At 52.0% G+C, this 12,307-nt stretch overlaps 1 protein-coding gene across 1 annotated transcript in view; it reads right to left on the bottom strand.

The window, feature by feature from the left end:
- LOC111158717 (ezrin) overlaps positions 1-12,307 on the bottom strand; it is a 51,080-nt gene that overhangs the window by 1,412 nt on the left and 37,361 nt on the right. Inside the window, exons 8-13 of the mRNA XM_022520942.1 lie at positions 8,697-8,793; positions 3,546-3,709; positions 3,100-3,230; positions 2,315-2,475; positions 1,843-1,935; positions 80-331 (exon numbers count right to left, since the gene is read on the bottom strand). Of these exons, the coding sequence (XP_022376650.1) occupies positions 80-331; positions 1,843-1,935; positions 2,315-2,475; positions 3,100-3,230; positions 3,546-3,709; positions 8,697-8,793 (898 nt within the window). The remainder of the gene's footprint in view (positions 1-79; positions 332-1,842; positions 1,936-2,314; positions 2,476-3,099; positions 3,231-3,545; positions 3,710-8,696; positions 8,794-12,307) is intronic.

The following is a 12,307-nucleotide window of genomic DNA, read 5'->3' as shown; positions in this document are numbered from 1 at the left end:
GGGGAGCTGGGTGGGATGCCCCCCACCCAGCCCCAGTCCCAGTCCCAGTCCACTGCCAGCCCCGCCCCAGCGCCCTCACCATCAGCTGCCGCTGCACCCGCTCGTTCTTCTCCGCCTCGGTGATGCGCTTCTCCTCGTTGCGGTCATCCAGGATGCCCTCGCTGGACAGCTCGGCGCTGTAGCCCGTGTACTCCGTGCCCTCGTCCTGCAGGTTGTCCTGCACGTGGTAGCTCACTGGCTCATAGACTGGGGGCGGGGGCGGCGGTGGGGCTGTCATCACCAGGTGCAGCTCCTCCTTGGTCTTCACCAGGTCATCTTGGGCTTCTCTGGCCTTTGAAAGCAACCGGCCCACAGGTGACAAGTTGTCACAAACAACCCAGTTTAGACCATTTTTGGAAGAATCCCCTTTTCTCTAACAACAAGGCTTCTGCACCTTCTCTCACTCCTTCCCTGCCTTCCCCGGGGCAGGCTGGATGCACGTGGCCTTAGCGGCACAGAGTGGAGGAGGGGACCGAGGCTGAGAAGCAGCATCCCCGTGCGGGGTCTGCCCAACCTCGTCCGAGTCTGGGGCTCCGGATCCTGCAAGTGATTCTCAATCGTGTGCACAGTACGCAGAGAGAAAGTCATGTCAGAAGTTTGACTTTTTTTTTTTTTTTAAAGAACCGTAACATTTTTTCTGTGTCTAATTCTAATATATGTTCATTGTGTTTTTGAAAAAAGGAGGGAAATTATTAAACAAACAAAGATCCTCCAGCCACTAGAAAATGCCACGCTCCAATTTTAGAGTGCAGCTTTATTCTCTTTCCTTGTGTGGCCACTATTTATCAACCTCCTCACTGTCTGTGGGCACAGTACTCAAGCAGTTTCCTACCTACCCCTAAACCTTCCAGTAACTTCTCTTGGATACACATCCCCAGTCATGCCCACCTCATTGCCACTCCAGCCTGGGAGATGAGCTTAGTTCGAACCTATTCTGCAACCAGCTTTTCTCAGTGAACACTTTTACTAAAAACCTAAGGACCGAAGTCTTTTGCACGCAACCTACGTTCAGGGGGTGGGGCGTACGAGTGGTGAGGAGAGGCACCAAGTGTCCCCAGGAGGGGTCCGTGCAGATGGGGAAGTATGGGCAAGAACAGGTGGGAGGGCAGGGGTGGGGAGCTGCCACAGCTCGGCAGAGGTCTACGCTGGACATATCCAAAGCTCCCCTGGGGGGCCATGGTTGCCCAGTACATGGGGGCTCAGCTGGAGAGAAAAGGCTCTGGACATTGCAATGGGACACAGTTCTTCCTGTTACAGCTACAATTTATTCACCCTCTCCATGGGGTAGTCCTCAGGGCAACCTTCCAGGCTGGCTATTACCCCCCATCTGTAGCAAGGAAATGGAGGCTCAGAGAGGTCAGGCCACTTGCCCCATCACACAGTGAGTAACAGCAGAGTTGGGACCCTTGCACCCATCTCGAGACTGCCAAATCCAGATCTTTCCATGGTGCCATGCTGCATACACCAGTGGTCAGGAGAGGCAGGAAGTCTTGTTTGAGGCGCTATGGCCTGTTGCTAGGAGTGCCCACATGATCAGATTTAAAGCTAGCTCCCGATGGGGGCTGCCTGATGGGGGTCAACAGTCTGGGGTGGCCAGAACAAAGTAGGTGGAAATCAACAAGAGGCTCCTTGTTTCCTGCTAATCCAACAGCGGACTCCCCAGTGCACAGGGCAAGCCCATTCCTATGGGGATTTTGGCCTAAGAAGCACAGCTAGGATTGGCAGAGCGCTACGAGACACCCCAGCCTTTCTCTGCAAGACCCCAGGCCGGCCCCGCCCAGAGTGCTGCACCCACAGACTCACCCTGTGCTGCCACTCCTCCACCTCGTGCTCCTTGCGCCGCCGTGCCTCCTCCAAGAGGGCGATCTTGGCGGTGTACTCTGCCAGCTCTGCGGCCTGGTGGAGGGCATGAAGCTGAAATTATTTCTGGGGTCTTTGGGGAGAGCCCTCTTGCAAATGGACAGCCTCATACTTTGGTGACTGGCCTTGTCTCCACCTCCTCCCTGGTCAGCAGTGCCCACGGCTGCCGACTGTGTCCTCAAGGCCAAGCCTCGCCCAGACCACCACATCTGCCCCCCGACCCCCACCTCGCCCCGACGGCTGCACCATGGCCACCTGAAGCCCATCCCCCAGCATAGCCCCTCCCACCGGGCTTTCCTCTCTCCAGCCAGATCACTTTACAACCCCAGACACAATTGTAAGGCAGGTGTCACTTCTTCATCCCCAGAGGCAGCCTCTCCATAATTCAGCATCGTAAAACTCAGGGAGCTCCTACCAGCTGCTCCTGGCTCTTTATCTGATCTGCTGCCTGCCTCTCCAGCTCCTCCTTGGCCCGCAGAGCGGCCACGCGGTCAGCCTCCAGGCGCTCGGCCTCCTCCTGGGCACGCTTCCTCTCCTCCTCCAGCTGCAGGGCTCTCTGAATCTGGTCTGACAGTTCTAGAGAAAGCACAGGCCCCTGAATTCCCAGCCTGGACGCATGGCATGGGGTCCAGGTCGAGACTCATACCACAAGCTATGAAGCACTGAACGGGGGAACCTCTGTACAGTGGGGTGCGTTCCCTACTGCACACACACCGTACTTGCGGCAGTTAGAAACTGCTAGGGAGGGTTTCTCCCTCCCCTGGCCAGGGCTGGGGTAGACTGGCGGACACACGGAAACCACACCACTCTCTCAGGTCTTAGTTTGTAAGACAGGGGGCAATGGAGCATGGTTTGGGCACTCACGCTGTTGACGTCAGGCAAATTAATTTACCTGGTAAACCTTAACACTGTCATCGGAAAAATGGGGATAACTCAGTACTAACCTCAGAGGAGGGAGAGAAAATTTAAAAAGATAATATGCATAAAGCATTCAGCACAGAACCAGCATAGCATGGAATGTATCAAGATAATCAAAAGATTATCTTCTAATCCAAACACCCATGGTCAGCTCTCAGCCTTGAGCCTCTACGGTGGGTGCTCTGTTAACTGAGACCTTGCTGGCTGTGGGTGTGCCGACAGCCCATCTGCCCTCGCTGCGGAGCGCACCCCTGCACACACGAGCACTGGGTGCAAACCCACCTTTCTCTGCCTTCTTGGTTTTCTGCTCGTAGTCCTGCAGCCTGAGCATGAGCTCCTCCTTCTCCCGCATCATCTGCTCCTTCTCTCTCTCCACAGTCTCTCTCCTCTTCTTCTCGGTTTCCAGCTGCTGCCTGTTGGGGGCAGGGGGCACAGGAAGGTTTAGACGCGGGCAGACACCTGCCCTGTCAACACAGTCCAGGCCCCAGGAGGCAGCAGCAGCAACCCTGGGCACTACCCTCCTGGGCTCTGCCACTGCCCGGCCCAGCAAGGCAGCTCCTGGGGCGGACCCTCAGGCCCACACAGTAACTCCCGAAGGCCCCGGTCCCTGACGCTCCCCCTGTGTCTGTTGGGTGGTGCTCCCCTGGCTCCTCTGATGCGGAGCCGTGTGGGCCCCACAGATGCCGCCTGTCGGGCCCGGATGTCATGCTGGCCTCTGCCCCGCTCACCGCTCCAGCTGCTTCTGGTGCTTCTCCTCCCGGGCCTGGGCCTTCATCTGCTGCACCTCGATGGTGTCGGGCTTCCTGCGACGCATGTACAGCTCGTGGTTCCCCATGCAGAGCTGGAGGATCCGCTTGTTAATGCGCAGGCGGGGGGCGTAGAACACAAAGTCCTGCAGAACAGAACAGGGTGGACTCTGGCTTTCTTCTTCCAAACCCGACTTCACAAAGTTCTAGATGACCTTTTCCAAAAGGACAAATGTAGCAGAGTACGGGGCCAGAAAGGGACTTCAAGGAAAAACCACTGACTCCAAGTGACCGGACAGAAAGTTCCTGGTGCCGTGGGATTTGGATTCTCTGGGACAAAGAGAGCAACTGTGTGTCCTTGTGGCTGTGCACGCACACACACCCTGAAGCCGCCTCTCTGGCGGGGTGGTGAGGCCTCTCCAGGGCAAGAGGTCTCATGGCCTTGGGAGAACCGGGACTGAGGCCCAGAGTCTCCGCGTCTTCAGCCACCGTCCCCCCCTCCTGCCTGCAGCGCAGCAACTTCTACTGGAGCGTCTGGTCTCCTCAGCCTTAACCCTTGGCCCCCATGCGGCCACCAGTGCATCCGTCGGGTCACTACATGACGCCCGACGCCAGCCCGGCTAGCTCCAGCCCAGGTACAGACGCCAGGGCCGGGCACGGGTGGAGAGCTCGGGCCCGGCAGCCCGTCTGCCCTCTGCCCACCTAAAACTGCACTTTCATGCCCACAAACGTACTTGCTCCCAGCAGTCCTGCTGCTTGGGCTTCATGTCCAGCCCCACAGACCCAAGGACACTGCACCTGAGGAGACGACACTGAGGCATCATCTCCTGTCCGCGGGAGCCCTCCTTCTCCCAGGTTAACTGGCACACCTCCTGTGGCCCGTGCACTCGCTGGAGGTGCGAGCACTTCCCCGGACCGACTTGTTTTGGTCTCTGTCTTCCGTTGGCTGGGCAGCTCCCCCCACAGCAGGGCTGGGTCATTCCCCTCCATATCCCCGGGACCCAACCAACGGCCGAGATTTACTGGGTGCTGGCGTTTACACAGCACGCCACGTCAGAGCCTGGGACCTTGAGTGAGTCACTTCCTGAGTCCGGACACCTTGTGTGGTGGGGTGGACAGTAACCTAACAAGACTGCTCAGAGGATTAACCCAGATACTGTTTGTCAGGACTTAGAATGGGGTCGGGTAGGACAGGGGGTGCCTGGTACACAGAGGCTCGCTCACAGACTGCTGCCCACCTGACAGAACTGCTAGGGGAAGAGCCTTCTTGGAAAGAACAGAATGAGGTATCTGAGAACATCAGGACTATGACTGCAGAAGTCTGCGATGTGGCAAAGGCACGGCACACGACCCTGCCTCCTAGTTCTTGCTACTTCTGCCATTAATGCAAGGATGGGAGGGGAAAGAAGGTTTAGAAACTCTTGTTAAAAGTTATTTTAAAGGGTGCCTGGGTGGCTCAGTTGGTTAAGCAACTGCCTTCGGCTCAGGTCATGATCCCGGAGTCCCGGGATCAAGTCTCGCATCGGGCTCCCAGCTCCATGGGCAGTCTGCTTCTCCCTCTGACCTTCTCCCCTCTCATGCTCTCTCACTCTTTCTCTCAAAGAAAGAAAGAAAATCTTTAAAAAAAAAAAAAAAAAAGTTATTTTAAAATGCCAGTCTGCTTACTCTTCTTTTTCCCCTTTCTCTTCTCATCTTGGGGCCCCTGGCATCCAGATTTTGACCTCTGGAATGGGGAAGGGTGGCTGAAACAAGGAACAGTGTGATGTGTTCCACAGTGACTTCTGAAACCAGAAGGGACACGCCAGGGTGCTAACCAACATGCCCCAGAAGGCCCTACATAGCTACTTGGTTTTTTTCATCAGTTCCAGAAATGCTGGGAAGACTACTGTTGACCCTGAGAGCCCAGAGTTCCCGGGTGGTGCTTTCGCACACTTGTTATCAAGTCATCGGGTTTCCCAGGGAGCGTCTGCACAGAGTCTGCAGAGGTGAGAGAAGCATCGTCCCTACCTCTGTGATGGCCACACAGACACAGACATGCTCCCCAGGCAGGTGCTGACCTTTGCAATGCCCCTCGGCGTTGCAAAGGAACGCTGATTAGCACCGACTCCTTCTCAGAACGAGGTCAGTTAAAAACCATCAAAGGACAGACACTGCAAGTAACATCACCGCCAAGACAAGGCCTGCACATGGCTGAGGACAGCGAGAGCAGGAGGCAGAGGACACTTCCTGGGCTGCCTTTGAAGGAGGCTAGTTTCTGGATTCAAGTTAAAAACAAAAATTTATTTAAGGATTTCCAAATTCAAGTACCCAGCCCACACTTCCTAATGCAAAACCACAACACTGATGAAATGTGGGCAGGCTTCCTAAACTCTGGCAGAGACAGGCATCCTAAAAACAAACTCGAGGCAAAAGGAAAGCTCAAGGAAATAAATCCAAGTCCCTAAGAATACAAGAGAAGAGAGAAAGTAGCCGTAAAATTGTCGAACACCAGCTCAGAAGCTTCTAGAACACTCCCCCAGAAGGCCCTACCTCAGGGGCTCCCCCTTGGCTGAGGGCAGAGCTGCTCCCAGGCAAATGGCCGTTTTCACAAGCCATTGAACAGGTAGCTGCCCAAGAGCCTTCTCCCTCTTCCATGAGACCACAGGAACAAAAGGCCTTTTCTGAAGGAGACAGAGCTGGTTTTAACCCCCCACAGGACTACTGGGCAGGCTTTGAACGTTCACCATGTTTCAGGTCTCATCCCTGCAGTATCCAAGCTGGCAGGAGGAGAAACTGGCTTCTCTACAGGAAATGCCTGGTCATCGGGAGCATGACAGGACAATGGCTCAGTTGTGAGCTTGCCATGGAAACTGCCTGGGACCAGGGGTGCCCTCCCCAAGTGAGCCTGAGAAAAGGAATCCCAAGCCTCACCCATGAGTCAACTCGAACCTCTGGGGTTTCCCTGTCCATTTTCCGGGGAAAGTTTAAACTTGGAAATGTGATTTTCTGCTGCCCCAAGTGCAGAGGCTGAAGGCGGGCAATGCCGCAGAAGAAGGAAGCGGGAGCCTGGTGAGGGGCACAGGCGAACGAGGACTTGTTCCCTAAACCATCTTCTCCTGTGGAACCCCCACCCTCACGAAAGAAGTCTGACAATGTAGTGTCTGCGGCCTTGGTCAGGCCTTCCTGACCCAACCATCTGGAACAGCCACACTGGCCCCCAACCCCGCCCCCATCTCATCCTCATCGGTGATAAGATACAGCTGCGCCGTGGGATTCACGGCCAGAAAGCACCTTACCTGTGCTCATGCCTGCTCCGAGCAGCAGGCAGGCTCTACGAGAGCAGGAAGCCCACTCTGTTGCTGCTGTGCACAGTCCTAGAGCACAGCCCTGACTCACAGTACACAACCGACACATGCTTCTCTCTCCTTGTTTTTTCTTTAATCAATGGTTCCACATAAAACTAGTATATAGTAAAAGTATGTTCAACTAATTCAACCAGAAGCATTACAATTGCTTTTGCTTAGAATTTCAAGATTAGGAAACATTCTGCAACTTTTCAAAAGTTAAACTTATGCCAAAACACACATGCAACTTAATCCTTAAATAGCCCAGTCCAGTCCAGTCTGCTAGCTTCTGTCAGTCACATGTCTAAAAAAAGTTCTGAAAAACGAGCACTACCCTGTGAGCAGACAGCAGCCAAGCCGGGGCCCTCAGGATCTTCTCGCTCTGACTGCCCTGATCTCACGGCCCACGTTAACATGGGTACACCGTGAACCCTGGGCTATGGTGCAGAATGTGAATGCGGCCTGTTTCCACGGAGCTGGAGAGTCTGTATTAAATGCTGCTTTAATTGTCATAAACTACGCAACTACCCCTGGAGCAGGAGTCAAGAGTTTACAAACAGCAGGAAACGTTTTCAATAAAGGAGAAAATACTTTCATGAACCGCGTCGAGAGTTCTGGTTTTCACTTACGCTGGACTAAGCGGCCTGTGGGGAGGAGCAGTTGGACAATAAAGCCACTTGCTGTTCCACACGGGGTACCCATCACCCCGCAGATCCCAGCCCCAGAAGGCTCCAGACGGCCCCGGTCTGGACCACAGCCCACACTGGCCTCTCTAAGCCCCACACTGTAACCAAGACATCAAGTCCTCTCCAATCTATGATTCTGGGAAAAACCGCAGCAGTCTCTAAGGAGGAAGAGAGAATTCTTCAAACGCCATTTTTTTTTTTTTTTTTAAAGGATCAGATTTCCGATTAGAAGGCGAAATCCTCACCCATTCCACCACACTACAGTGTGTATGGATGTATGCATGTCTCAAATTTTCTGAGCCGTCAGCTGAAAATTTAAATGTCAGCAGAATACATAAAACTGAAATGGAATTTCTGTAACACACCAGTCTTTGCCATTACTAGTTCACAGTCCGTATTCTTCAAACTCCAGGAACTGAAATCCCTTTTCCAGCGAAGCCCTCCCAGGCCGACCCCCCCACCAGCCGCACTGTGAGCAGCCACCTCCCACGATAAGCTGCAAGGAGGTGCCGGAAGGCGGCAGAGGAAAGCAGACGTGCACATTTGTGAAAGAGAAAGGAGGTGACGCACGAAGGACCATGTGGACCAGAAATGCTCCAGATACAGCTCTGACTTTTTCTAACACAGGTAAGCTGCAGACACAGCTCTGAAGCTAATGCTGGCCCTTGAGGCTTGTAGCAATTGTGCAGGCCCCAACTGGCTTCCAGGGAGACAGTGTGAGCCTCTACACCCCCAGTACTCCCTTAGAGGCAGGCTGGTTTTCCACAGGAAGACCAACATTTCAGAAGCCTAGAAATGCAGCATTTCATGAGATGCTTATCATCTGGCAAAGGTCAATGACTCAGAACTAACCTTTCCTTCATCAGGAATGAACACCACTTGAAAGCTCAGGGGACAGTCAGCTAGCTATTGAGGGACACCTGGGCCAGCATGTACCTCTACTTCAAGGGGTCTTTGACCTTCAGTGTAACCTGCTGACGATTCCTTTAACTCCCCACCTCCCCCCGCTGCCCACGCACGCACACAAGTGTTTGTCATACAGAGAAATCTGTTATCCTGAAGACACATTTGGCTGTTAAGAACGAGAAACTGTAAGCCCTCGCCTGGAATCCACAAAAACTTACAGGCGCCTTCTTGTCGATGGGCTTAATGACAAACTTTTTGTCATTGAAGGAGATGTTCCTGATTTCACTCCACGGAAAGCCAATCTTCGGGGTCAACCTGAGGTTAAAAAAAAAAAAAAGGAGGGGGATAGTTAGATGTGCACTTGGATTACAAAGCTGTTCTTAATTTTTTTACGTCAATTTGAAAAAATATAAAGGTAGCTCAGGAAGCACAGTATATATAATATACATCATTACCAGAGGTCCTACCTATGCTTGGGAAAGTCAGGTCCAAGCTCTAGGCAATCTCCACAAGTTCATTTATACCAAGTCTTCCCAACCGTGGGCATCTCCCTGTGTCCAGTCCACCTCAGCCGGTAATCTCAAAGTCAACTCCAATCCCTGAGCCAGCACACCCCTTCACCCTGTGACCGCTCACACAGCCATCTCCTGTAGCCTAACTGGTTCCTTATCCCCAGAACTCCACTTCTAGTCATTGGTCTGACTCATTTCCCTTGTAGTCAACCCATTCCCCTCTTCCAAACTGCCAGTCCCCTTCCTAGGTTCCAAAGGATGAAATCCAGGGGCCTCAACTTAGCATCCAAGAGCCTTCTAACCTGGCCTCAGCTTCCTGACTGACACCCAGGCTCTCACAGGCCCTCCCTGCCTGAAGAACTCTCTCCTCCTCCCTCCCCACCACAAACATGCACCCTCCAGAACAGTTCAGCCTCCTTCAACAGCCTTGTCCCTTCTCAACCTGCATCTCTTGTGCTACACGAACTGTTCTCTTTGTTCTCTCATTCTTATTTCTCTTCGAAGACGAGGCAGGTAAGCTTTCCGATGGCAAAGATCATGTCTTAGGTTTTCCAGGCATGCTCTAGTCAGAGTGGCTGCTCACTGACAGAAACAGAAAAGCCCCTGGTGTGGTTCCAGTCCAGCACCTGCTGTGCTCATTTTCTGCTGGGCTGATCTGTTAACTGCTGGCAGTGGGGTAATAAAGTCCTCTCCTCTTATCTACTATAGTCTACTTCCCCCTCACATCTGCTAGGGTCCTTTACTGTCTTTAGGTGCCCTGATACTGGGTGTGCACATATTTGCAACTGTTCGATGTCCTTGAGGAGCTGAGGGCTTGGTATGGATTCCACTCTTCTGGGTCGCATTCAGTGCTGTGTGGCCTGCTCCCCTGGCTGGCCAGACACCCTCCTGTGTCATTCTCTGACTGCTGAGACAACACGAGGACTACTCGCCCCCAAGGAAAGGCCCCATCCTACCCACTACTGGCTCAATCTCTGGCTCTTCGGCATCCCCAAGAAAGTTCTCCCTGTAATTTCAAGACGACACTGCTCTACTTCACAGCTCCCACCGCGCTCTTCATCTCCTCCACCCTGTTCTTTCAACACATTTTACTCACGGACACATTCTAGAAGTAAAGACAGACCCTCAAGCCATTAGTCAAAGCCACTGCCATCAAAACCCGACCCTTCCCACAGACCATAAAAACTTTCAATTTAGAAAATAAGCAGGAGAACCTCCTGCCCTACCAACACACTTCATTAAAAACTGACGGGCAGCGCAGGTCTTACTGTGACAAGCCAAGCCAGGTCAAGTAGGGAGGGTGGCTTCTCCCACAGGTGGCTCTTCGAGGACACAGTAGTTCTGCGCCCTGGGGAACGGTGCCATGGCTCCGGCCAGGTCGTGGCTTTAAGTGTCAACCCTTTCTGGCGTGGCCTCTACCGCTCTGTCCTACAGGGCCAGGGCCACCAAGGCCCGCCGAGACACGTGGCCAACATGCCTCACAGCCGCACAGGCAGGGAGTTTGCTTTGCTACCGATGAGAGGCCACTGTGTGTGCAGGCCTCTGGAAAGGAACTCAGGTACCACTAATGCCTCTCGCCTTTACCCCGTGTCCCCATGTGGGACAGCTGGGAGAGTGACAGCAGGTGGGCGTCTGTTCGCTGCTTCCGAGCACCTGCCCCCACAGCACAAGGGCACTTTGCTACTCACTTCTCGGCTCTGCAGTCACCAGCGCAGCTGATCCCCAACTCTCAAAACGCCCAGATGCTCAGATGACAATTTATAGCCATTCAGAAGCATGAACACAGGATCAAAGGCCACACATTTTTTTAAAAAGTGGGATTCTCCAATAAATGGGACCAGAGCTCTTTAGAGAAATAGTGGATTCCGGGGCTGGAACAGGGAAGTACAAGATGATCCTGGAACATCTCGAGGTGCCAGAAAGTAAAGAAGTACTCAAAAAATAATGGGATCATAGCAAAAGGGCTTAGGATCCAACTTGAGAGGGACCCTCAAGGAAAACTCAACAATTTGAACAAAATAATAAAAGTAATAGATTATAGCCCATAGAATAAAGTATCCATGAGTCCATGTTGATCTAAATAACTGAATAAACAAAGAGAAATTGGCTATGTTCAGTAGATGGATACATGTAAAATAGATTAAAAAAAAAATCACCGCTTCTCAAAAACCACAGTAGTAATTGTTTTATGTAAGACTGCTGAATGGATGTGAGAACTAGGATATTTCCACTGCTTCAGAGTCTCCTTTAAATACACTTACCGAAGTTAAACAGAGAGAGTCGATTGTCGGTTTCACTTACTTGTGGAGCATAAGGAATAACGTGGAGAACATTAGAAGAAGGAAAAGAAAAATGAATTGGAATCAGAGGGGGAGACGAAGCATGAGAGACTGTGGACTCTGAGAAACAAACTGAGGGTTTTGAGAGGGGAGGAGGGTGAAGGGATGGGTGAGTCTGGTGGTGGGTATTAAGGAGGGATGTATTGCATGGACACTGGGTGTGGTACATAAACAATGAATCTTGGAACACTGAAAAAATAAAATTAAATAAAAAAAAATAATACCTAAATACACTTATCGACTACAAAGGCAAAGACAGGAACTGCACAAAGCAGTCTAGCGGACAGCGCCTTGACCAGCAACCAAAGTTAGCACCACCCAGAGTAAGATGTTCTGGTATCACGTATGGCCTTATGAGGGGCTCTGAGAGCGCACGGCAGACTCCTGTGGGCCTCCGGCCCGGATAGGAAAACTCGACTCTAACTATGAGAAAACATTACACAGACCCAAGGTGGGTGAAGGACAGATGGGAATTCTCTGTACTTACTACTTTTGGAACATTTTAAAAGTCTGAAAGGATTTCAAAATGAAAAAATACATGGCTGCTAAAAATTTAAATTCAACATTTGCAGCTGGGGGTGACGATGATGTTCTTCAAGATCCTGACCAGAGTCTGCATGTTGCAGGCATGTGTCTGTCTACACTCGGCAAGAGAACACTGAAGAAAGTGTGCACTTCACTGCACTTAAATTTTACATCCAAAAATAAACAAGGTATACTGAGCCCTTGTAAATAATACGCATTTTGGGGACAGTATACAGATGTCTGCAATTTACTTTGAAACCGGTCTGAAAGAGAGGGCCAGAGGATACAGTGACACGCAACAGGGGAGAGACGAAAAAGAGCAAAATGCCAAGGATATAATTTTTTGAAATTTGTCATCAAAAAAAAAAAAAAAAAAAAAAAAAGGGTCTGGGGTGGTGGGATGGGTAGAGCTCCCTGCGGGCCAGATGGCTCTGTCTACACCGTTTAACAGAA

Source organism: Enhydra lutris, unplaced genomic scaffold (assembly GCF_002288905.1).
Source record: "Enhydra lutris kenyoni isolate GAN:26980312 unplaced genomic scaffold, ASM228890v2 scaffoldscaffold62, whole genome shotgun sequence".
Taxonomy (NCBI): domain Eukaryota; kingdom Metazoa; phylum Chordata; class Mammalia; order Carnivora; family Mustelidae; genus Enhydra; species Enhydra lutris.
The sequence above is the reverse complement of the archived record's forward strand: the minus strand, read 5'-3'. Positions and strand labels throughout refer to the sequence as shown.